Source organism: Chiloscyllium plagiosum, unplaced genomic scaffold, assembly GCF_037043375.1.
Source record: "Chiloscyllium plagiosum isolate Xiang-an unplaced genomic scaffold, Cpla_swu_hap1 HiC_scaffold_15, whole genome shotgun sequence".
Lineage (NCBI taxonomy): Eukaryota > Metazoa > Chordata > Chondrichthyes > Orectolobiformes > Hemiscylliidae > Chiloscyllium > Chiloscyllium plagiosum.
In genome coordinates, this window is record NW_028270153.1 from 44,829,884 (window position 1) to 44,856,465 (window position 26,582).

Here is a 26,582-nt window from a genome sequence, read left to right on the forward strand (position 1 = left end):
AAGGGACATTGCTGTTTTGAAATAGATTTGTTGAATTTTTAATAGTTACCTGACATCATTGAGGAAAAGAAAGAATTGCTATACTTCTTGATCATTTTAAAACAATACACAGAGTATTTTTAAAAAGGGTGAAAACAACAGTGTTAACATTTAGAATAAAAGGGAAGTGCAGGCATAGGATCAGAATTTTTATGTTTGTTACTCTAATTTTACTTTTTCCAGAGCTGCCATTTGACAGAATTCCTGAGCTCGCAATGTTCCTTGTCTCAAAAAATGGAATCACAAACACAATCACAAAAGATCAGTCAAAACTCCAGAATATGTAATAAAAATAAAATTGGACTTCTGTCACTTTAACAAATGTCCCAATAAAATTACAGCTTAAGTTACATGGTATAGCACCTTTGTTATAAAACAGCACATGCTCCAACATACTGCAAGATACCTACAAGTTAAAATGAAAAACAATGTACATAGCAGACACTTCCTGTCCAACATCTGATGTATCAAACTCTGTTCTTAAATATTTGTATCATGCCAGTATTATGCAAATTTGTGCCAGACTTTGGTTGATTAGATCCAATCGTGTACTCATTAAACAGCAAATCAGAAATATTAAAAGTATGAAACAATGAAGCAAATTATTCCAAAGCATTAGGTAATTGTAGCAATCTTACTGTTATTGCTAACTGAAGTCAGCCGGTTAGACGAGGATTGAACTGGAGTTAGGGAGCCCACGTTAGCTTTTAAAAGGTATTTTTATCAATTCCCAGTTCTCTCCTTATATCATGCTAGCTTTAAGAAATGATAGCGGCTACTCTCACTACCAATACTGTAATGCTTTTAAAGAATAAAATTGAAATCATTTTTATTTTTGTACTTCATGTTTTATGGCTATAAATGAGATAATACAGGTAGAAGATAAATAATAGAATTTACTTACAGATTTTCAATTTAAAAGAAACCAAAAATGCAGTTATTTAAAGGAGGATCAATACATCTCCCACGGTAGACAGAGATATGGGTCAGATCACAAAGCACTGAGGCAGGGTAAGGAGTATGGACCTGGAGAGCAGAACAGTTTGAAATAATGGAATCTGGAAGCAATAACACAAATAATCTTGATCTATGATGCATCCTCATTTGTTTGAGCCAATAACAAGATGAGCCTAAAATGCCTAAGATGGCTGACAAAAACTTAACAGAAAAAAATCTGTACTACGGCTGGAACATCCTCCTCGATTTACCTGACCATTATATCCCAGCCCCCCCCATCCCAAAAAACAAAAGATGTGGCTGGCATCATGTCAATTAAAAAACAGGAACTGATTTTTCTTTTAACACTGCGGTATACAGTGTTTTAACAAGGCAGCAACAGAGTCTAACTGAGTAGAGAACAAGGTTGAGGAGGTTGATAACCAACTTTTATCTCTCAGGAGTATTTTAAATTAGGCCTGGCTGCTTGAACAGATTCTAGCAGATTCAACAATATTCTAAATTTTGAAAGCGATTTAAGGAAAAGGAATTTATGTTGAACATCCTTACGTCAGTATGCAACATCAGAATATGTTCTGACTATTTACCATCCAACACCAGCTGAAATACAACTTGACCAGGCACAACAGTTGACAAGTAAATTTTTTTTGCCTGGGTTGAAATGCAAGGGCATAATACACAAGTGTCAAGAAAACCACCAACCAGACCAATCTAGACAGGTTTGCTGGTCAGGAGACCAGAATGTACACATTGCTCTACCCTAAATACGTACAAAATGTTAATTGGTTACTCAATCCAGGGTCATTATATTTTTGGCTACTTTCAATGTTTGACTGCAAGTCAAAAATGATGAATTGCTGTTTTATCTTCAGATATAGTTGCTTATTTTACATCAGTTCCAATATACTTCAAAGAATAAATGTTATTTATATGGTTGCCTTTTTCACCTGGAAATCAGTCAAAGTTTAGTTTCAGTCTTGTTGATCAGCCGAAACAAGTTGAGGTAAACATTTTACATGTTATGATCATGCTACATCATCAAGGGTATCAGGTAGTTAGGAAAGTGGATTTGAGGTCACAATCAGATCAACTACAATCTTATAAAATGGCAGGGCAAGCTAAGGAGTTATATGGTCTACTTATGCTCCTAATTCATGTGTTTATACATTTTCATGTGTATGGAAGAAAATTATATCAATTATCAAGATAGGAACATATAGATTTCACTGTCACTATTTATTGCTTACTGTCCCATGCAATTAGAACGTGTAGCTAGCCCAAAGCCCAAACCTGCCTAACACAAGCACACGTCAATTTTAATTTGTAGAGTTTTGATAGCACAAGGTTTTGGTAGCTGGAGTGCACTACAAGGAATCAGTTCATTTACCTAGATATGGGACAGAAAATTCAATCAATATCAAAGGAAAATTAAGGATCACCAAGAGCTGCTCGTAATGCTGAATCCAAGAAAAATGAAAAAGATAATATGCTGTAACCGAATTTTAGGAGTATATTTTGATGTAACATTGCAACATTTGCAATTTATACCCTTAACCTTTTTAAGGGAGATTATCAATTAATACCTAACCAAAAGCAGCTTAGGTTGTGGATTCATGCCCACTGAGTAGCAGATTGTGATTTTACAGAATAATTTTACATTGAACCACTGTAACAGAGTCTTAGCCTATCTGTTGGATTGAAGTCCCAGAGTTACACAAAAATTGTTCGAACGCACTATATTGCCTTGTTCTATAAGAATACTTGCATCTGTGGCTACTGTAGATAAAATTCCAATACATAGAAAACAGCCCACACATATCCAAAAAATAATTTCTAGTACAACTGCCACAAGTGTATTACAAGACACTAGTATTCAGTCCGCTGATGTACATGTAAAAGCTTATGACAAATTTATAAAGAGAATGTTTTTCTAACCTGCATTTTATATGCACTTTTATATTTTAGATGCAGTCAAAGCTATTATATTTACAATTTAGCTTAAATATAATCCATGTCTTACCCATAATGCACAATTTTAATATTTCATAATCAGGCTGACACAATAAAAGGCTATTAATAGAATACCATTAAGTTATGTTAAATTCTTTAATTTCCGAGACTGTTATATCCATACATCTAATATCTTAAACATTTTTCAACAAAATAGGCTTTTAATGGAAACAATGGTTGTTTAAGAGTTGTGGTGATACCCGCTGCTTTAAAATGTGGCTTTGTACAAACATGAATGTCAAAAAAGTCCTGGACACACCAAATAGTTATACACGTAGCTTGCATCCACATTACAGCAAACTAAGGTTAGTGGTCCAAAATACATCAGCCTTGTTCAGCATTTACTAGAGACAGCACAAAGGAAAAGTTGGCTCTGAAAGCAAGATAAATCCCATTGGCAGATGAAGACCAGAAAACAATACTGCACTGATCATTCCATCCTTTGTGTTTAGACTCTAATAAATAGCCCTGAGCTTTAATACTATTGCGAAGGGACAATAATTTAAAGGCCAAACCTGCAGCAAGTGTCTGTGTGATGTGCATATTCACAGCTTTAGCTAAATGTGCCACACTGGTCTCAACAGTACTAATTTCAATAGATAATTCCTGACAACAAAGATTCTACTGTGTAGACAGTGGTTACGCGCAAGATTATTTGTGTTATCATACAACTTTTGTCCAACAAAAACAATTAGTATTGGCTTACATTTACAGTATTAAGATTAATTGCTTTTTAATGGGAATTTTTTTTTCCAGTACTTTGAGATCTACAAGATGCGCCTAGAAAAAAAATACTACAGTGGAGAATGAAGTAAGCTTGAATAGAGAGAGGTTAAATTCCAGATTAATTGCTGTAACTTTGTCCTTCTGGGGGCTGAGCAAGTTTTCCATTTTCTTTACACATCATTTGACGCCGAAGTTCCGTCAGGACAGCTTTGATACTATATGAATTCTGCCACTTAGCTAGGACTGATATGCTTTTTGGATCCACCTAGGAAAGATGCAAATACAAATTACACAACTATCTGCTACGATACTTTTATACCTTTTTAATTTAAACACAGATAATTAAGTGAATTAGGTAATTACTTCATCAATTTAAACAATTAGATTTCCACACATGTACATTATATATAATATACCATAAAGCATATACTTGACCCTCCTTATTATGAGCAAAGATCTATGAACTAATTCTTACCATTGGCATTTACAGTATACATGGGGACTAATTATTTTAACAGGTACTGCACAAAATACATTTAAACCTGAAAAAATCCTCCGTTATTCACATTCAACTGGTACATAATGCTACACTAATAGTTAAAGATACATGTAAACTAACTGTCAAGATAAAACAACAAAAGCTAAATAAAATGCTTGGAGCAAAATGAGAAATTAAAAGATTTTGCATACATAAGGCACATTTGTAGCCTAAACAGAAAGGATCGATTTCCTCCCAGTTATAATGTTCTACTACTAAGAATTGCTCCATCTTGTGGCATAAACCTGACTCAATTTAAGCCATTTGGGTTGGGTGAGGTTAGGTCATGTTAGGGGAATGTCAAGAATGGCCAGCTCTCGAACCAAATCTGATATATACTCCTGTGGGAGATATCCAAGGAATTACCATGTTGCTAGTTACCTTTTATCTATTTAACTAGGTTTAATGCAACAGTACTAAATGTGGAATAAATAAGAAGTCAATTGCTAAACTAGAAATCAAGAACAAACAGTTTTCACAGACAACTTTTAAAAACTTATGCCACTTTTAAAGTTACTGTGTGCACAGCCAAACACATGAACTGTTCTGGAGAATGAAATATCCTTCAATATAGGAGAGCATGGATTCCAAAGCAATTGCCGTAACTTTGCCCTTCTGGGACATCATTTCTCTTTTCAAAGAACTGACCCCATTTTGGACAACAGTTGCACTGGCAATGGCTAGATTCAGTACTGAAGTACAAAATTCGAACTAAACTATGCAGAATTTTCTCCTCCGAAAGGGTGTGGATTTAGGTTTTTATTATTGAAATTTATAACATTTTTGTTAGGCAAGGACATCAAATGACATTGTCAAAGATGTGTAAATTGAACTGGAAGATTTGGTTTCAGAAATTTTGTCACCATACTAGGTAACATCATCAGTGAGTGTCTAGATGAAGCACTTGTGGTATGGCCCGCTTTTTGTGTGCTTAGGGTTCCTTGGATTGGTGACATCATTTCCTGTGGTGATGTCATTTCCTGTTCTTTTTCTCAGGGGGTGGTAAATGGGATCCAAGTCAATGTGTTTGTTGATAGAGTTCCAATTTTGAATAACATGCTTGTAGGAATTCTCACGTGTGTCTCTGTTTGGCTTGTCCGAGGATAGATGTTTTGTTCCAATCCAAGTGGTGTCCTTCCCCATCTGTACGGAAAGACATGAGTGAGAATGGGTCATGTCTTCTTGTGGCTAGTTGATGTTCATGTATCCTTGTAGCTAGTTTTCTGCCAGTTTGTCTAATGTAGTGTTTCTTACAGTTCTTGCAAGGTATTTTGTAAATGACATTAGGTTTGCTTGTTGCCTGTATAGGGTCTTTCAAGTTCATTAGTGTGTTAGTGGGTTTGTGGGCTACCATGATGCCAAGAGGTCTGAGTCGTCTGGCAGTCATTTCCGAGATGTCTTTGGCATAGGGGAGAGTGGCTAGAGTTTCTGGATGTGCTTTGTCTGCTTGTTTGGGTTTGTTGCTGAGAAATGGGCAGATTGTGTTCGTTGGGTACCTGTTCTTTTTGAACACACTGTACAGGTGATTTTCCTCTGCTCTTCCATAGTTCCTTTGTGCTGTAGCGTTTGGTGGCTTGTTGAAATAGCGTTCTAATGGAGCTTCGTTTGTGTGTGTTGGGATGATTGCTTCTGTCGTTCAGTATTTGTCCAAATATATTGTATTCCTGTAGACACTGGCTTGAAGTTCCCATTGGCTGTTCGCTCTACTATGACATCTAGGAATGGCAGTTTGTCACCATACTAGGTAACATCATCATGATCACTCTAACTAGTATCTCTACATGCAGGTGAAGGAAGGACACCACTTCGACTGAGACAACACATCCATCCTAGGACAAGTCAAACAGAGACACACACGAGAATTCCTAGAAGCATGGCATTCCAACTGGATTGACTTGGATCCCATTTACTACCCCCAGAGAAAAAGAACAGGAAATGATGTCACCAACCTAAGGAAACCTAAACACAAATAAAAAGCGGGTCATTCCACCAGTGCTTCATCTGGAGGCTCACTGATGATGTTACTTAGTATGGTGATGAAATGTCTGAAATCAAACCTTCCAGCTCAGCTAGCAAACCCACATCCAGAACCTCAACATGAGCTACAAATCTTCTTAAAACTCACTAATGTGTATATTGAGTTAAGGGTATAAAACACCATGACCTAACAATGTCAGAACAGGTTCAATGCACTGAATAGCCGACAGCTATTCTTGTGAATGTATCAACTGCTATATGACACGAAAACAGGTTTGATGGGTGAAGTGGCCACCTTGTGTTTTGCAATGGCTTATGGAACATAACCAAGAACTAACTTGAGGTAACATTTGCAAGCTTCTTGGTCTCTTAAGGTTCTGCAAGTGACTAAGCCAGTGTGTACTGTACTTATTTTTATGATGGTATGCTTGTGCTTCATACGGAAAAAAAATTAATGAAAATGTCTCAACAAAAACTAAGCCATATGACAGGTCCTCAACTTCTCTAATCACCTCAAAGAAAGTAATCGCTGCACCACTGTGGCAGTGTAACAATGAGACCTCAGAAAAGTTAGTCAAACTAATGGGATTCAGAAACAAGCACGGCAATCGATAGTGGCAAATATAAACTTACCGTTCCATTGGAATTATTTACTCCATTCATATTTATTTTTGTTACAAATCTAACATGTGGAGCTACCTCTGGATATCTAGGACCACAGTCTATTTTAAGGCTGTATATTCGGTTTTCATAAATTGTCTGTAAAAAGAAGAGGGGTCATTTAGCAATATTATTTAATAAACCAAACATTCAAATTTTAAAAGCAAGATACTACTGCAGACACTGGAAATCTTAAATAAAGATAAATTGCTGGAAATAATCAGCAGGTCTGGCAGCATCTGTGGACAGCAAAAGAGCTATTGTTTTAAGTTGAATATAATACTACTTCAGAACCTGAGGGTAAGGCTGTTCAAGGCAAGAGGGGTAGAAAGAACAAAAGGGATGGCCTGGATTAGGGCAGAGGCCAGGAGAGATAAAATTTAAAGATATGGTGCAACCAAAAGGCAAACGGAGTGGCAATGGTCACAGCAATATGACAAAGCATTTGTCCAAAATGAGTCTAAATACCACAATGAACAACTCTGTTTGACAGCAAAAATATAAAAAAAGACTCAAACTAGCGCATGGCAAACAAAAAATAAAAATGGGGGCATAGTTCACGATCTGAAATTGTTGAACTCATTTTTAAGTCCAGAGGGCTGTAATTGGCCAAATTAGAAGGGAGATGCTGTTTCTTGAGCCTGCATTGAGTGACACTGCAGTGGGCTCAGCACAGAAATTAAAGCCTGGGAGTCAGCTGCTGAACTAAAATGGCAAACAACCAGAAGAATGGGTCACGTTTTCAGATTGAGTGGAGATGTCTTTCTCAAATTCTCAGCAGAAAATACTGAGTACACTCAGATCAGGCATCACCTGCGGAAAGAGAAAGAGAGCTTTTTCAATCTGATGAAAGGTCATCAACCTGAAATATTAACTATTTCTCTCTCTGTAGATGTTTCCTTGATCTCGATCAATATATTCTTTTTCATTTTTGGATTTCTAGGAACTAATTTGATCATTCTTTACAGCATTGTGTTAATCATATATCCATGGACAAAAATCACTCAAATTTCATGCAGAAATGCAAAATTAAACAAAAAGACTAACAGCATTGTTGACCTAAACCTCAAATGGACTATAAATCAAAAGTGAGGTATTGCTGTTTCAATTACACAACTTTCTTGTTTGAAGTACAAAGTTCCAGAGATTTACTAAACCTCTGGAAATGTATTCACCTTGAAGTGGCAAATATTTCTTCAAGTATCGGGGCTAAGGCAGCAAATTATAGCAACATAATTCAAATACTTCCACGAGTTTAGAAAGTTGAAGGCAATCTAATTGAGGTTGTTAAAATGATTAAAACATATGACAGTTCCTCTATATCTAACTGATTTAGTGGGTCACGATCTGAAAAGTAGAGCTATTTATTAGTGAAACCAGGAAGCACTTTTTTTTTTTACAAAGAGCAAGTGGAAAACTGAACTCATTCCTCAAGTGACTGTATATTCAGGATCAACTGATCAGTAAATTTGTGTTAGATAGAAGCACGAATGGATATGGAATAAAAACTAGTTAATGGTGTATGAGAAAATTACTCGACAGGATTATGCTTATAATCCTATATCCAAATTCTGCAGCTCTAACATGTCTTTCAATCCAAACTATGGCACTTAAGGTTATATGTAAACCTTAGTAATGTAAGCTTGCACAGTTGCCTGTAACTGTGTGAAACTGAGCTGAGCTAGTCAAATCTAGTACATCACTGACAACGTGTCTGGAATGTAGTAGATGAGGAACTAATGTCAGATGCTAGGCAGAATGGTATATAATCAGAAGGCATGGCCATGGGAGTCCTGAACATTGACTCTGGATTTCATAAGGCCTCATGGCAGCAGGGCAAGCATTTGGTCGAGAAACCTCTTGCTGATTACCATCTACTGCCTTGCCGTTGTTTTATGCTGAATACTGCTTGGAAGAAGCTCTAAGGATGGCAAGGGCACAGAACGTATTCTGGGCAGAGACCTTTCATGTCCCAAAGAGCGACTTGGTGGGTACGACAATTGACTGAAGTGGTCAAGTCCTGAAGGATATAGCTACCATGCAAAAACACCCACATGACTTCCTCTTCACTAATCCATCATAGATGCACCAATGCACTCACACCACGGACAACATCCACAGTATTATGTCTCATTATCATGCTAAACAGGATAGATTGAGAATAGATCTTCTGCACATTCCTGAGGCACCTTGCGCCATCAGCAGAACTGTATGGCACAAGCTGTAACCCAGATCAAGAAAACAATGGGAAGCATTGAAATAGACATTTCAAAAAGTTCAACAAAATATACGTTACATGAAAAACAAAAATTAAGATACACATGCAGTTTACTTAAGATGGGGAGTGAGACCGAGAGGTATAGGTGCATTGTTCCTTGAAAGTGGAGTTGCAGATAGACAGGATGGTGAAGGCAGCTTTTAGCATGCTTGCCTTCTGTTGTCAGAGCACTGAGTATAGCAGTTGAGATGTCACACTGTGACTGTACAGAGCATTGGTGAAGCTGCTTTTAGTATACTGCATCCAATTCTATAGGAAGCATGTTATTAAACTTACAGGGTGCAGAAAAGATTTACAAGTACGTTGCCACAACTAAAGGGTTTGAGTTATTGGGAGAGGCAGAAGAGCCTGGGGCTTTTTTTACCCTGGACCATCAGAGACTGAGGGTTGATCATATACCGGTTTATAAGGTCATGGGGGACATGGAAAGGGTGAATAATCAAAGTATTTTTCCTCAAGGGGGCAAGTCCAAAACTAGAGGGCATAGGTTTAAGGTGAGAAAGGAAAGATTTAACAAGCGTACAGTGGGTAACTTTTTCATACGGGGGTGGTGCGTTCATGGAACGAGTTGCCAGACAATATCTAAAAGGTGTCTGGATGGATAAATGAATAGGGAGAGTTTAGAGGGATATGGGCTAAATGCTGGCAAATGGGATTAGGTCAGATTGGGATGTCTGGTTAGCGTGGATGAGTTGGACCAAAGGGTCTGTTTCCATGTTATTTGATTCTGACTTTATGATGCTGATGGATGTCAGCCTAAGTTTCAAAAACATGTCCAAAAAAGGTCAACTTATATGCCAAGTGTAAACGTGTAAAGCCAACACTACTGTTATCTTTGTTGTTTGTACATCAAGCAGAGTTTGCTTAACATGGGCATCTTAAAAACTCCACCATATCTTCATTACAGAGTCTACGGTCCTTGACTGATTTCTTGCAGCCAGTAGTTGTACAGGTACAGCAACATTAATTTGAAAATTTTACAGACTATGAATGGAAGTACATCTTGAAAAGTGAGCTCAAGTTATATGCTGTGTATAAGTGAAAACATGAGTTTTGAGGCTGAAGAAATCGGTTCATCTTGTACGTCACAATCTAAGGTACTAGGGAAATCAAGGAAAGTAGTAGTTTAAAAGAGGTGGCTTGTAATGTTGCAAAGCATATCAGTAAGCCTAAAGATTGGAGTGTTTCACTTGGATTGGATCGATAACAATTGACATTCAAACCCAAGTTGAGAGTTTGGTGCTGCAAAGCAAGTTGGTCAGGCAGCATCCGAGAAGCAGAAAAATGGACTTTTCGGGCATGAACCCTTCAACAGGCACTGATGAGGGGCTTATGCCCGAAACATCGATCCTCTTACTCCTCGGATGCTGCCTAATCTGCTGTGCTTTTCCAGCACCATACTCTTGACTCTAATCTCCAGCATCTACAGTCCTCACTTTCTCCAAGGTGATTCAAATCCAAGTGCTAGGCTTGATCTTCTCCAATGAGAGAGTCTTCAACAATCTCACATTTACATTAAGTGGTACTGATATTGCTAACTTCCCCATTAGTAAACAGAAACCTGACTTGACCAGCCATATAAACACCATGGCTACAACAACAAATTAAAGGTTGTGCATCAAACACTAATTCCTTCCAAGATCAAGATCTGCACATCATCTACAAGAACCTTTGCAGCAAGGTAAAGGACATGAGAGTGGTGGCGGAGGGTTGTTTTTCAGACTGGAGGCCTGTGACCAGTGGAGTGCCACAAGGATCGGTGCTGGGTCCACTACGTTTCATCATTTATATAAATGATTTGGACGTGAGCATAAGAGGTATAGTTAGTAAGTTTGCTGATGACACCAAAATTGGAGATGTCCTGGTCAGTGAAGAAGGTTACCTCAGATTACATTGGGATCTTGATCAGATGGGCCAAGAAGTGGCAGATGGAGTTTAATTTAGATAAATGTGAGGTGCTGCATTTTGGTAAAGCAAATCTTAGCAGGACTTACACACTTAATGGTAAGGTCCAAGTGAGTATTATTGAACAAAGAGACCTTGGAATGCAGGTTCATAATCCTTGAAAGTAGAGTCATAGGTAGATAGGATAGTGATAAAGACATTTGATATGTTTTCTTTAGTGGTCAGAGTACTGAGTACAGGAGTTGGGAGGTCATGTTGCCTGTACAGGACATTGGCTAGGCCACTGTTGGAATATTACATGCAATTCTGGTTTCCTTCCTATCGGAAAGATGTTGTGAAACTTAAAAGGGTTCAGAAAAGATTTACAATCACGTTGCCAAGGTTGGAGGATTTGAGCTGTTTTCCCTGGAACGTCGAAGGCTGAGGGTGACCTTACAGAGGTTTATAAAATCATGAGGGGCATGAATAGGATAAATAGACAAAGTCTTTTCCCTGGGGAGGAGTTCAGAACTAGAGGGCATAGGTTAGGGTGAGAGGGGAAAGATATAAAAAGAGACCTAAGGGGCAACTTTTTCACGCAGATGATGGTATGTGTATGGAATGAGCTGCTAGAGGAAGTGGTGAAAGCTAGTACAATTGCAATATTTAAAAGGCATCTGGATGGGTATATGAATAGGAAGGGTTTGGAGTGATATGTACCAGGTGCTAGCAGGTGGGACTAGATTGGGTTGGGATATTTAGTTGAAATGGATGAGTTGGACCGAAGGGTCTGTTTCCATGCTGTACATCTCTGACTCGATAACTTGTCAGGGTTTTGTCAAAGCACCTTTCAAATGCATAACCTCAATCTTAAAGAATAAGACCAGCAAGTACATGGAAGCACCATAATCTCCAAGTCACACATCATCCTGACTTGAAAATAGATCACTACTCGTAGTTGTTTGGTATTACTGAACTTGAAAACAAAAACAGTGTGACATACAAGTTAAGAACTATTGAATTTTTAAAAATAATATATTAAACACAAGGTTATGCTATTTTTTATTTCTAAACATATAGGTAGAAGATCCTTAATCCAAAATGCTCGGGACCAGCTGTTTTTGGAATTCGGAATTTTTGGTTTTCAGAATAAGTGACAGTTTAATGGTGAAATTTTTAAAAAGCTTACCGGAGGAGCAGACTTCTAAGTAAGAATGTGCTTGGCCACGCCCCCACACGTTATATCTAAGTGACACGCATAGAGTGGGTGTCGACTTGCGGGCATTCACAGAGAAACCTCAGGCCTGTCGGTGCTTGGCCACGCCCCCCCACGTTGCATCTGAGTGATACGCATCCAGTGGGTGTCAACTTGGGTTAACTGTTTGCTTGCCAAACAACCTTGTTAATGAGAAAAAAACTTCACAAAAAACCTTTGGATTTCGGAGCTTTTCAATTTGTGGATGCTCGGATAAAGGATCCTCTATTTGTACTAATAATGCTAAAGTGAGACACGGTGTGACGACTGAATGGGTGTTTATGCAAGAGTAAGCAAACAGATAATAAGTACTAATTTATGCCACACTTTGACTCTGCATTTGGTTTGAAGTATGCAAATTTCTTTCATTTATTAAATCTGATCTGCTCATGCTGCTACTTTGCTTTGATAGATGACCATACCATAAGCAGCACCAGTTTTAAAACATGCTGCACTATAAACACACTTCAGCATTTGTAGTGTCACAACACAATTAACACCACCACTAAACATGTAATAAATCTCTGTGACCATGGACTCTCTGAAAGTAAGTTGTTTGTCCTTGTGCATAGTTTCAATTTTGGTGTGCTTTTATCCCCAATCAAACATGAAGAGTAATTTGCTGAGTTTAAACCGCTCTACTCCCACTATCAAGCAAAAACACTGAATCCTTGAAATCACACCGAGCTGATCGAATACACACAAATTGCAGGATTCCAAATGATGTCTCTAATCTTCACGTCATGTAAGGCTTCAAGGCCAACCTGCATATATATATATCAGTACATAACAAAAGGATTGGAATAGTTATCCTGAATAAGTGTCAATGTATCAACAAAATACACGCCATTTTTCAGGAAAGGTCTAAATTTGTATCTGTTGGACATACTATTCAATATGACCTGGCAGATTTTTTCAAAAGCTTAAAAAAAATACTTGTTGGACTTATTCAAGAACACAAGCTACTGGGTTTTAGATATGATAGGTTCTGTCCTCACAGATCACTGCATCTGCATACAAAAATAATGTCCCTTTATATCATATCTGTGACTGTTTCTGCACAATATAAACTGGTCATTTTTTGGTCTCTCGGGGGACATGGACATTGCTAGCTAACCAGTATTTTTATTGTCTGTCCCAAGCCGCTCTTGAGAAAGTGGCCTTCTTCAGTTGGTGCAGTCCACATGCCGAAACCTGCCCAAAACCGATTGTAGCAATTTGCCAATTTTCTTCATTGTCACTGGGGCAAAATCCTGTAATTCTGTTCCTAAGAGCATTGTAGGTAAACCATTGGCATGTGGACAGGTTTAAAATTACTAGCTCACTGATGTTTCCAAAATGCACACAGTCCACAATTGCAGTAGTTCTAACTGGTGGCTCACCATAACCGTGTCAAGTGTAATTTGGAATGTGCAAGAAACACTGGCCTTGCCAGCAATGTGCATATTCTGTGAACAAAAATAAGTACTGGTAGCCAAGATCAAATTGAACATCAAAGTTTCAGGGGGGGTTGAATGACTTATTTCTGCATCCAAAGGAACTGCAAACAAAATTATTCTTTTCAATACTCAGGATCTGCATTTCCAAACACTCACTTAAACCTGTTAAACTATCCCATTAATCCAAAAATGCCAACATCCTGGGGATCAAACATTAAATTAGTATCACTGTAATTATGACTTTCCATTGTTAAAACCATACTTACCCTTGGAGGTCCAATAATCATTCCTGTCCACCTTGTCAGTGTCATATCTTCATCGTCTTCAAGTCCCCAACTTACTGTCCCATCACTTGCTCCCTTCTGGCCGTCTTCTAGCTCTTCCAAAAGGCGAAAATTGCGTGGAACTGTTACAGCTGCAACAAATAAAATAAGCTTAAACTACAACACAATTAACTGTAAGGACACCAAATTATTCCCATTTGACTGAGTTATAATACTTTAAAAATGAGTCAAATGGATCACCATACAACATTAAAAAATTGTTACTAAACACAGGTCAGTGTCACATTCATTGCGATGATTCAACAATTTAAGCTAGCTCAGGTAGGCAAAGGAGGGAATTAAAGTTAGTGAGACAAATTTAGGTTTAGATAGCATATGCAAAAATTGTTTTAAGTATTTTTCTTGTTCTTTAGAAGGATGTCATCAGAGTCACCTATAAATATTTCCTAGTTATATATTTTGAGTACTTAAGTATTAGGGAATGATAATACCTGATAACTTTAATTAACATGAATTGACTTTATAACAAATCAATAGCACTGGAGAAAAGATTTGAAGTTTCAGCATCTATTTTATCATTGTGATCTCCAATCTGTCTAAATACCAATTACTGACTTAGAATACATATGTTAAAATATTAAAAGATTGATAGAAATTGAACATGATAGCTTTTGTTATTTACATACATTGCTTATATATTTTTTTAAAACTTAGAATTATTATGCACTTTTCACAACCACCTGACATCTCAAAACACTTTACAGCCAATTCACTGTTATAACAGCCAAGTGTGCACAGCAAACTCCCACAAACAGCAATGTGCTAATGGCAAGATAAACTATTTTTAATATTCGCTGAAGAATAAGTATTGGCCATTTACACTTAAGATTATATTTGTCAAATTCATTGTTACTGAAGGATAAAAAGAATACATTTAATATATGTTGTCATCTCTCACCAAATTTTACTTCTGAATATTTACCCAATATAATTAACTAGTCAATTTTGTTTTGAATATTAAACATTGTCATAATCTCTAAATTGTTTTGAGTTAAATTATATTCAGAAGTGGGAACAGCACACCTGAAAGCTCCCCTCCATGCCACACTAAATCCTGATCTGGAACTATATTGCAGTTCCTTCAATATTGCTGCGTCAAAATCCTGGAACTCCCTAAAATCAGCGTGCTTGTACATACCACATGAATTACAATACTCAACGAAGGGAATTCTGTACCACTTTCTAAAGAGTAATTAGAGATATGCAATGGCTGCCATGCTAGTGACACCAACATATCCTGAACAAATTAAAAAAAAAGGCAGATCCTGGGGAATCTGGGGGCCCGCCTCTTTTAATTTTTCATATTAGGTAGATCAGAGTTTGTACAGACATGTGACTTTGCACATTTAAAATCTGTGATACTAGTATTTAAATCATTCTAAAACAAAAGTAGCAAGAAAGTGAAGGTGCATAACTTTATTACTGTAGATTTCCATGCTACAGTGCTGTCTTACTACTTAATCGCAAAACAAAGGAAATACTGCAAAACCAGATGAAATGCAGACCTGTAATAAAAAGTAATTTACTTCCTGCAATTATCTTATCACACTGAACGTAAACAAAATAACTTACCTTTGACAAAGTGCAATATTTTCAATAAAACTAATGCAACAGTTGAAGATACTAATTAACATCTTTCAGGTTAAAGTACAATGAATTTTGAAACAAAAATACAAACGTTTTTCTGCCTTCCATCCTGTATAGGGGTACATTCTACTAAGATAAAATCAATGATACAACTTTGTTTCATCTACCTGACCTATTTAGGGTTAAAAGGTGGTGATTAATGATTTTGCTTTTTAAAATATAATCAAACAGATGCTGAAGCACCTATCTTTAGTTAATATAGTCACTAAGAGGTTGACAATAAATAGGAAGAGTGAAACATAATACTGAAGTGATTCAGTAGTTGTGAAAAGATCAAAATTAGTTGCTTCAATCCAATGACAATTTTTTGTTTACCTCAATAACTCCTTTAACATCAACACCTTCCCAATATGCCTTAAAAGAGTCTTAAAAACAAGGTTATACCAAGTGCATTGTTACAGTTTTGTAGGATCTGTTAGCTCATATACATCAACATCAAACCTCTGCAATAAAGTATTGCTATTGCGGGAGATGTGAAATCAAGACAAATTGTTCAGAGTTTACATTCAGACCAACTTTCAAAACCTATTGGATATGCAACATTAACTCTGCTTCCGCACAGATGTCCACAGACAAACAGACTTTCTCCAGCACTTTCTGTTTACTTTGCATCCGAGCTAGACATTTACATTGGAGAAACTGAGGAGTCAGGACCCAACAACAGATCAATGAGGAAAGAAGCATTAAGAAAGATACTGGCAGCAACATTTTGAATAAATTGATGTATAATATTAGGTGGTAAAGAGAGAAGTATTGAAACTGGAGTCTGAAGTTGAAAAAACACATTTGATCATTTCTACCAGAGAATGTATGAAGATGATGCTAAAAGTAAAGCGTTTTTTGATGGCGAAGGTACAAGAAATATACTTGGTTTACATTTGAATAGAACAATATATTTGAGAACAGTCTGTTATAAACTTAGCTAGCGCCAAAGGCAGAACCAGCTGCAAGGGCAGAGTTTGTGTCGGTCTAAAAATAATGGCTTCAGTATTTGTTACGTTTATATGAAGAAAAAGGAAGTTTTTCTAATGCTACATGACAGATATGCAAGTCTGACAACACAGATTTAATGGAGGGAGAGAAATTGTAGTGGGGCGAAGAGAGGCATTAGCATACCTGTGGAAACTAATCCCTTGCTTCCAGGTGATACCACTAAATTGGTAAATGAATAAGGAAGTTGAAGGAGACAAACTTTTGGGGGGTGCCTCTAAAGACAATAGTGTTGGAGCAGGAAGAGAAGCTTTTGCAGGCAATTATTTTCCAATGACTCAACAGGGAAGAAAAGTCCCACAAAGATGGAAAAGTAAAATAAAATGTTAAAAAAGCCTACTAAAGTCAATCATGTACTCAACTGCAGAGGGGTCAAAGGAAAAATGCACCTTATCACACAGAATATATTTGTTGAGTCCAAAATGGAACTTCAATTGTCAGCAATTCAGTTGCACTGAAGTTAATGTAAGGCAGCAGAATCACAGGTCTGTGATTCTTGAGAATCTATTTCAATTCTTTATAACTGGAAAGCAAATTTTATGCTCAGTTATTTGATACAAGGCAGTACAGTGTGTTTTTTTTCAATTTGTTCATGGGACATTAGCATTCCTGCTGGGCCAATATTTATTGTACAACTCTACTATCCTTGAAAAGGTGGAGGTGTTGCAGACCATGTGCAGGTCAATCCACAATGCCATTTGGGAGGGAATTCCAGAATTTTGTCCCAACACCATTAATGGAACGGGCAATATATTTCCAAGTCAAGACATCGAGTGGCTTGGAGAGCAAGTTGTAGGCAAAGGCATTTTCACATGCTTCTCGATTGTACAGGTTGTGTGTTTGAAAAATGTTGGTGAAGGATCTTTGGTGAATTTCTGAAGTACATCCCGTAGCTGGCACACACTACTGCTCTTTAGCATTGGTGGCAGAGGGAATGGATGTTTGAGAATGTGGTGCCAATCAAGTGGGCTGCTTTTCCCTGGATGGTGTCAAGTTTTTCAAGTGTTATTGGAGCTATACTCATCCAAGTAAGTGGGGAGTGTTCCAGCACACTCCTAATGTGCCTTGTAGATGACGGACAGACTTTGGGGAGTCGGATGGTGAGTTAGTTGGTGCAGTAATCCTAACCTCTGGCCTGCTTGTGTATTTATACAGCTAGTCTAGTTCAGTTTCTGGTTAATGGTAACCACCAGGATGTTAATAGTTGGAGGTTCAATAGGGTTAGATGATGATACCATGTAATCACGAGGTGGTGGTCAGAATCTCTCTTATTGGAAATTTAGGGGCAGCACAGTGACTTGCACTGCTGCCTCACAGTACCAGGGTCCCAGGTTCAATTCCAGCTTCGGGTGACTGTCTGTGTGGAGTTTTCATATTCTCCCTGTGTCTGTGTGGGTTTCCTCCGGGTGCTCCGATTTCCTCCCACAGTCCAAAGACGTGCAGGTCAGGTGAATTGGCCATGCTAAATTGCCCCATAGTGTTAGGTCAATTAGTCAGAGGGAGGTGGGTCTGGGTGGGTTGCTTTTCGGAGGGTTGGTTGGACTGGTTGGGCCGAATGGCCTGTTTCCTCACTGTAGGGAATCTAATCTAATCTAATCTAATCAAATAGTCATGACTTGGCATTTGTGTGACATGAACATTACTTGCCACTTGTCAGCCCAAGTCTGGATAATATCCAGGTCTTGTTGCATTTGCACATGGACTTCAATATCTGAGGGGTCACGAATTATGTTCAATATTGTGCAATCATCAAACATTTCCACTTCTGACCTTATGATAGAGAGGAGGTCATTGATGAAGTGGTTAAACATGGTTGGGCCTAAGAAGCTAGCCTGTCGAACTCTTGCAGAGATGTTCAGGAGCTGAGATGAATGACCTCCAACAACCACAATCATGTATGTGTCAGGTATGACTACAAACAGCAGAAAGTTTTTCCTCATTCTCAATGACTGCGGATTTGCTAGGGCTCCTTGATGTCACATTTGGTCAAATACAGCCTGATGTCAAGGGCAGTCACTCTCACCTCACCTCTGGAATTTAGCTCTTTTGTTTACTTTTGCACCAAGGCTGTAATGAGGTCAGGAGTTGAGTGCTTGGCAGAACACAAACTGAACAGTCAGCATGTTATGACTGAGCAGGTGCTGCTCAAAAGTAATGCCGTTGGCATCTTCCATCACTTTTCTGATGATTTAGAGTCAACTGATGGGTGATAATTGGGTTGAATTTGCCTTTTTGTCATACATGGGCAATTTTCTACATCATCAGGTTGATGCGAGTGTTGATTGTGTACTGGAACAACTTGGCAGAAGTCCTCAGTACCATTGCCAGAATGTTGTCAAGGTCTACACCTTTTGCAGAAATGAATGCCTCCAACCATTTCTTGATATCATATAGAGTGAACCGAATTTGCTGAAGACTGACAATTGTGATGCTAGCAACCTCTGGAGGAGGCTGAGATGATCATTCACTTGGTACTTCTGTCTAAAACTATTATAAATGCGTTGGGCTCTCTCATCAGGGGATGGGGACATTTGTTCTAGATGGGAATTGTCTGCTACCTGGCAGCATGCATCTTTCTTGCTATATATCAGCCCAACCCTGAATGTTTTCCAGGTTTGCTACATTTAAGCATAAACTAGTTCAGTGTCAGAGATGTTATGAATGGTGCTGAACACTGTGCATCTCCACTTCTGACCATATGATGGAGAGGTCATTTCCAAAGCAACTGTAAACTATTGGGCCTATGACACAACTCTATGAAATTGCTGCAATGATGGTCTATTTAAGAAGTATTAATCTATATATGTAGTTTTTTGTGGTAAAAACTCAAATAAATATGCAATTATTTTCTATGAATATCTAATTATTTTCTGTAGGATTGCACAACATCTTGTAGAGATGGAAACAATGTATAATGCTGACAAAGCAGTTTCAAATGAGTAGAGAAATGAATATTACCACAGTTGACATCTGCACAGAGTAAATCAGAGTATTCTGTTCATTAAGTACTAAAGTTTTTAATTTGAACTTTTATTTTTTCTTTCACAATTGCAGTACATTGTCTCTCTCACTCTGATGAGAGAGCAGCTCTATGGCTTGGTAATATTATAGCAACTTTACCTTTAATCAAACATTAAATGTAGCTGCCTTCCATTTCAGCCTGTCATTATTTAATCCATTCACAGAAAACTGAAGAAACGTTGAAGTATGAAGCTTTCTATAATTTTAGAAAATAGTCAAAATCTGAGAGAACATACAAGTTAATTTTAAAAGTTTAGGATTATATTGAATCTCAGTCGCTTACATATTGTCAAGTTAGCTCGGCGATTGGTTGTCACCTCTAAACTAAAAGTAGCCTTGGGACATTAAACAAAAAGAAAAAGGCATTAAAACATTCAAGACATATTTATACCCCCTTTAGTATCAATCAGAAGTGTTTCCTGCTTTGCAACAATGCTAAATCTAATAGTAATACCTAGACATAACTTGTAACACTCCAGGACCTATTGATTTTAGACACAGCCTATAGATTCCATAATATTTTTCAAATAATTCCTTTTTTAAGAAGTTGAGTTATTCTCTAGTTTATTGACTCTCCTCTGCATACAGTATATATCAATGCCAAAATAATTTCCACAGGCTCAGAATGAGTTTGGAATTATTTGGCTGAATGAGGACTCTAATACTTAGAGTAAATTGATACCAATTTACATGGACAGTTATTTCTGTGGAATGAATACGCCAATAAATCAGTGTTGATATCCTACACCACAAATATTCCCCAGCACAAAATGTCAAAGTATATTCCACCAATTTGCTTTAAAATCTTGATTTCAGCTTTACAAAGAGAGCTATTATAGCAACATTAATTCTGATTTGTGTTTTTCCTGAGAGTTCAGGTTCACTGAATGCATTGTTACATCATTTTAAATTGAATTTATTACTCATCTGATTTATTTGTTTAGATAAATAATCAAACCTTAATGTGTTCGTGCATAGCTCTAGTGCCACAGAGCATCTCAAAAAAGAAGACATTTGTTGATTAACGTAACAGGAAATGCAAAACCAGTTAGAGACTTCAGAATAAGATTGACACCTTGAAAAAAAGATATTGAATCATCAAATTATATGTACATGAGCCTAATTTTCTACAGAGATTTCTTCTGCCCTTTTCATATTTGTGTAGCAACCGTACCAACTCTCTTGCATCAGTGCCCCAAAGTTGTCCCTTAAAGACTAAACAGAATAACATCAATTTAAGGAGTATTTCCAAGTGTCAGGATCATGCAAATAAAAGCACTTGGCATGCACCACAGATACACTGTCCATGCAAACACTGCTACCTCATTGGACAATACCAATAACGTGTCCAAACAATGCTAACTTTAAGATTCTTCAATCAATGAAGAAAACAAATCTACTTGCAATTCAGTACACTTTTAGCTTGCATTTGCATGGCAATTAGAAAGCCAATTCAGCATGGGGCCATCTAAAAAGGATGCAAGATCCATGTGCATACAGCAAGCAATAGGATGAATCTTAAATGCTTACTAAGGTCCTAGGGAGTGTTGCTGCACAAAGAGACCTTGGAGTGCAGGTTCATAGCTCCTTCAAAGTGGAGTTGCAGGTAGATTGGGTAGTGAAGAAGGCGTTTGGTATGCTTTCCTTTATTGGTCAGAGTATTGAGTACAGGAGTTGGGAGGTCATGTTGCGGTTGTACAAAACGTCAGTTAGGTCACTTTTGGCATATTGCATGCAATTCTGGTCTCCTTCCTATCGGAAGAATGTTGTGAAACTTGAAAGGGTTCAGAAAAGATTTACAAGGATGTTGCCTTGTAAGGTTTGAGCTATAGGGAGAGATTGAATAGGCTGGGGCTGTTTCCCCTGGAGCGTTGGAGGCTTATAGAGGTTTATAAAATCATGAGGGGCATGGATAGGGTAAATAGACAAAGTCTTTTCCCTGGAGTGGGAGAGTCCAGAACTAGAGGGCATAGGTTTACGGTGAGAGGGGAAAAATATAAAAGAAACCGAAGGGGCAAGCTTTTCACCTAGAGGGTGGTGCATGTATGGAATGAGCTGCCAGAGGAAGTGATGGAGGCTGGTATAATTGCAACATTTAAAATGCATCTAAATGGGTATATGAATAGCAAAGGTTTGGAGGGATATGGACCGTATGCTGGCAGGTGGGACTAGATTGGGTTGGGATATCTGGTTGGCATGGATGGGTTGGACCGAAGGGTCTGTTTCTGTGCTGTACATCTCTATGACTCTATGATTCTAAATGCAGAGGCTAAACTAAAAAGGATGCACGATCCATGTGTAAACAGCAAGCATTAGGATGAATCTTAAACCTGACTTAAGAACGCTTACTGAGAAATGCAGTGGCTAAACTAGGAACTACGAGAAATATTTAATTCAATTTTTAAATATTTACAGAAAGAAAAATAGAGCTGAAAAATGTGTTGCTGGAAAAGCACAGCAGGTCAGGCAGCATCCAAGGAGCAGGAAAATCGACGTTTCGGGCATAAGCCCTTCTTCAGGATCCTGAAGAAGGGCTTATGCCTGAACCGTCGATTCTCCTGCTCCTTTGATGCTGCCTGACCTGCTGCGTTTTTTCCAGCAACACATTTTTCAGCTCTGATCTCCAGCATCTGCAGTCCTCACTTTCCCCCAGAAAGAAAAACAGAGTCAGCTAGTAAGGTTGATGAGACTAGAGACAAAAAGAAAATGTAGCTTTGAATAATATTTCCAAAAGTGTTTAACATTTAAAATTGAAAAGTAATTAGAAGGAATCAAATACCTCACTAATAAAATGTAAATTTAGTGAAAGAAAATGTTTGCATAATTATGATCTGCCATGCTATTAAAACTTAATTTATGGAATTTTTCTGTCAAGTCGCATCACAAGTCCCACAACTACATATCCACCATCTATTTTAATATCATGTGACGAAGTATTACAGTAGTGTAACATAGCCTATGAAGGAACAGCTCAAATCGGATAATATCCAATGTTTCGTATTTAACAGTGCATGTGCAGATGTTAGAGGTTGCTGTCAAAGTTAATCCGTAACAAAAATATGCAAAGATTCAGGTTATTGCTAAAATAGATTTCATAACTGCAATATCCTTTATTGCCTGAACGTTAGAAAACATGTTTCTTTTACATTGCAGTAGATTTAAGACTTAAGAAAATACTTCACAAACTGTTTAATGAGAGATAGCACTGCTCAGTTTTATAGTCTGCTCAAGTAGATTAACCTTTGCCTCAGAGAGCCAACTCAAATTCAACATGGGGATCTAATGAAGTGCTTCAATTTCAGATTTTGAAACTTGAAGGCAATTATATATACATCATAACATCACTTGCAGGTAATGGAAAAAACTAACCAAATATTTACAAACAGAACCATCATTAATAACCAAGTATGCCGCTCAATTAATCAGCAGTGAAGGAATCTTCTAATCATTGCTTTGCTGTCTTTCATTCTGTGCCTCAAATCATTTAAGTAATTCTTCAACTGACAGGATCTGAAGACTGAGAATGAATGCAAGAAAATGTAACAACAGCTGGAACATGACTAGGGTAGCAAAAGAGGGTGCTTTGAGAAAGCAGAGAAAGTGGGTGAAATGTAAAGAAAACTGAGATTAGCAAAAAAATATAAGGGACAGAGCAATCAGAGGAAAGCAGCAAAAAGGGAACTATAGGACAGCGCTCTCAATAGAAATAGATGACTGATGGTTGTTTAACCTGAGGATCACTACAGATTGGTTGATCCAACCCAGTTTTGAAAGCCACAAATGAATTATCTCTGCCAGACACTTAGGCAAAGGGTTCCAGATCCTAAATACCCACTGTGAGAAGTGTATTATTTTACTTTTGGTCCTTTTGCAACGTCAACATTTTGACTTCTACTTCTCAACTCAAAGGAAACTATTTCCCTCCATCCATTGTCTTGACTCCTTGATTTTGAGCATAACCATCAAATCTCCTCAACCTATTCTCTTGTAAGGAGAAGAATAGAACAAAATAGAATGGTAATTTATTATCTCTTGTATTTTGACAAAAATACAGTGAAAAAGAGATCCAAGCTTCTCCAGTCTATCCATGATGGAAAGAATGATCTTTCCAGAATCCCCTAAAGCATTCATCTCCTTTCTGAAGTGCACTGCCCAGAATTAGATACAATACTCCAGTTAAAGCAAAATCATCAGAACTACCTTTTTTTTTTATGCTAATACTTATGAAACCCAGGATTCCAAAGGCTTTTTCTAACCATTCTCTCAACCTGCCGACCACTTAGAAATGTGTGTCTCTGTTCCTGTACCTCTTTTGGAATTGTCTCTTTTAGTGATACCAGCTCTCCTTGTTCTCTGCCAAAGTACATCACTTAATGCTCCCTCGCATTCAATTTATGGGTTTCACTTTATGTATACTTGAAATCCACCACTAATCTTCTCACAGTTCACAAGGGCAATTAGTGATGAGTAATAAATGTTGCTCTTGTCAGCAACTCTCAAATCCCATTAAAGATCAAGACAGACAATGCCTCCAAGTTTTGTCATATTCAAATTTTAAAGTTATATCCAGTACACCCTAGTCATTAACATAGACCAAAGTGCTGACTCCCAGGGAACAACAATGTATACAATCCTCTAGTTCAAAAACACCTTTTTGTTTAAACCGTTAATCTATTTCCTGTCACTCAGTCAACTTCATATCGATGCCACCACTGTTCCTTTAATTCTATGGATCTCAACCTTGCTGATAGCCCATCAAACGACACATCACCAAATGCCTTTGGAAGTCCATATACATCACCAACTGTGTTACGCTCATCTCTGCTTCAAATGATTTAACCAATTACCTTTAACAAATCTCTGCAGGTTTCCTTAATTAATCCATACTTGCCCAAATGACTTAATTTTTGTCCCAGATTGTAGTTTGCAAAGTGCTGGTTCTTTAAAAGCCAGCTGCCTCGAGGTAAGGAGGAAGGCTAGAATGTATAGGCTAGTTTGCTGTTTCTAAGAATTCTGTGACAGAATGTAAGTAGTGTTTGGAAATGCTTGTCATCAATTTGGAAAGTCATGGTGATTCATATGAACCAGAGAACAATACTGAAGAACAGTTTGATATGACTGATGCATCACCATTCAACAAGTAATGGCAACTCAGTGTGTGGCATTATCATTTGTCAGTGGGAGAACATTTTTACAAATCAGATTTGGCACCGCAAGTGTACATCTAAATATTACTTACATGTTATGAGGGTTTCTGCCTCAACCAACCTTACAGGAAATCAACTCCAGATTCCCATCACCTTTTCACACATCCCCTCTAAACCTCCTGCATCTTAGCTTAAATGCATGCCCCCAATCATTGATCCTTTCAAGGAGAAATATCTCTTTCTGCCTAGCCTATGGCCACTCATAATTTTATATGATTTCAATCATGTTCCCCATAGTCACATCTGCTCCAAAGAAAACAATCCCAGTCTTTCCAGTCTCTCTTCACAATTAAAACTCTCCAACTTAGGCAAAATTCTAGTAAATCTTCTCTCCATTATAGTGGCCTTCACAGTCGAACAGCTTGCTATCATTCACCAAGTAAACCTATGCAGGGTGGCATAGTGGCTGAGTGGTTAGCACTGCTGCCTCTCAGAGCCAGAGACCCAGGTTTGGTTCCAGCCCCAGGTGACTGTCCGTGTGGAATTTGCACATTCTCTCTGTCTGCATGGGTTTCCTCCAGGTGCTCAGGTTTCCTCACACAGTCCAAAGATGTGCAGGTTAGGTGGCTTAGCCATGCCAAATTGCTCTGCAGTGTCCAGGAATGTGCAGCCTACATGGGTCAGCCATGATAAACGTGCAGATAAGATGGGAGCTAGAGTCTGTGTGGAGGCAATTAGCCAAATGGCTTCTTCCCACTCTGTAGGGATTCTACGATTCTAAAAAATAAGAATGGTTGTTTAGGCGGTATAGTGGAGTACAGAAAACAAAACAGCAAATTGGATGATGATGATGATGATGATGAGAGGGTGGGGATGCTAGATTTCCATTAAGTCTATAATGCTGAGTGGATTCAAAAGTTTATTTTTCAACAGCACTGTTAGTTCTCATTCAATTAAACATGATGAGAGCAGGCTCTGACTTGCTTTTACCGGCATGTGGCAGCAACTTGCTGTGGGTAGTGAGCTGTTCCTATCGATAATAGAGAGGAGGTTGCCCCTTAACCTTGAATATTAGGTTTCAGGCTCTAGTTATGAGGAGTTTGGGATTGTAGATCAAGCTACAAGTAAGATCGTTGCACACTGAGCTTCAACCTACTTGACTAATAAGGAGCATTCCAAACATATGGTGTGTATTTATCCAATAAACAGAACCTGTGTTTTTTTTAAACCTACAGCATTTTATGTTAGGGGAAGAGCAGGAAAGGTAAGCAACCTGCATCAGGGAGTCAGCATCACTGAGAGAAGCGGGCAACTTGATGACCCTCTCAGAGAGGCAGACAGATGGATGGTGGGCCCAAGTGGGGCACAGGCATAAAACTAAGATTTTTCTCACCTATATGTAAGTAGCAGCAAGGTTAAAATAAAAACAGAGTCCATATTCTATTTAGTTAAGGTATTTCTGAGGAGCTCAAGTCCATAATTTACACATGCTGCACTCTGTGGGAAATTCTAGATGCTCCTAGCACTTTTGCTGACCATGTGTCCAGCTGAATCTATTGAACTCTTTTTAAAGATCGAGCAGCACCTGAGAACACTACCGTGCTGAGGAGTATGGAGATAGCCAGTTTCAGGACATGGTCACCCATAGCATAAGAAAAGTCAGACAGAAA

At 37.9% G+C, this 26,582-nt stretch overlaps 1 protein-coding gene across 2 annotated transcripts in view; it reads right to left on the reverse strand.

Moving 5' to 3' along the window:
- Positions 1 to 301: 301 nt before the first annotated feature.
- Positions 302 to 26,582, reverse strand: part of LOC122560067 (ubiquitin-conjugating enzyme E2 variant 1-like) — a 56,593-nt gene continuing 30,312 nt past the window's right edge. For both annotated transcript variants that reach the window (XM_087994930.1, XM_087994931.1), the window contains exons 2-4: positions 14,030 to 14,178; positions 6,881 to 7,006; positions 302 to 3,997 (exon numbers count right to left, since the gene is read on the reverse strand). In XM_087994930.1, the coding sequence (XP_087851056.1) occupies positions 3,851 to 3,997; positions 6,881 to 7,006; positions 14,030 to 14,178 (422 nt within the window). In that variant the 3' untranslated portion in view covers positions 302 to 3,850. The remainder of the gene's footprint in view (positions 3,998 to 6,880; positions 7,007 to 14,029; positions 14,179 to 26,582) is intronic.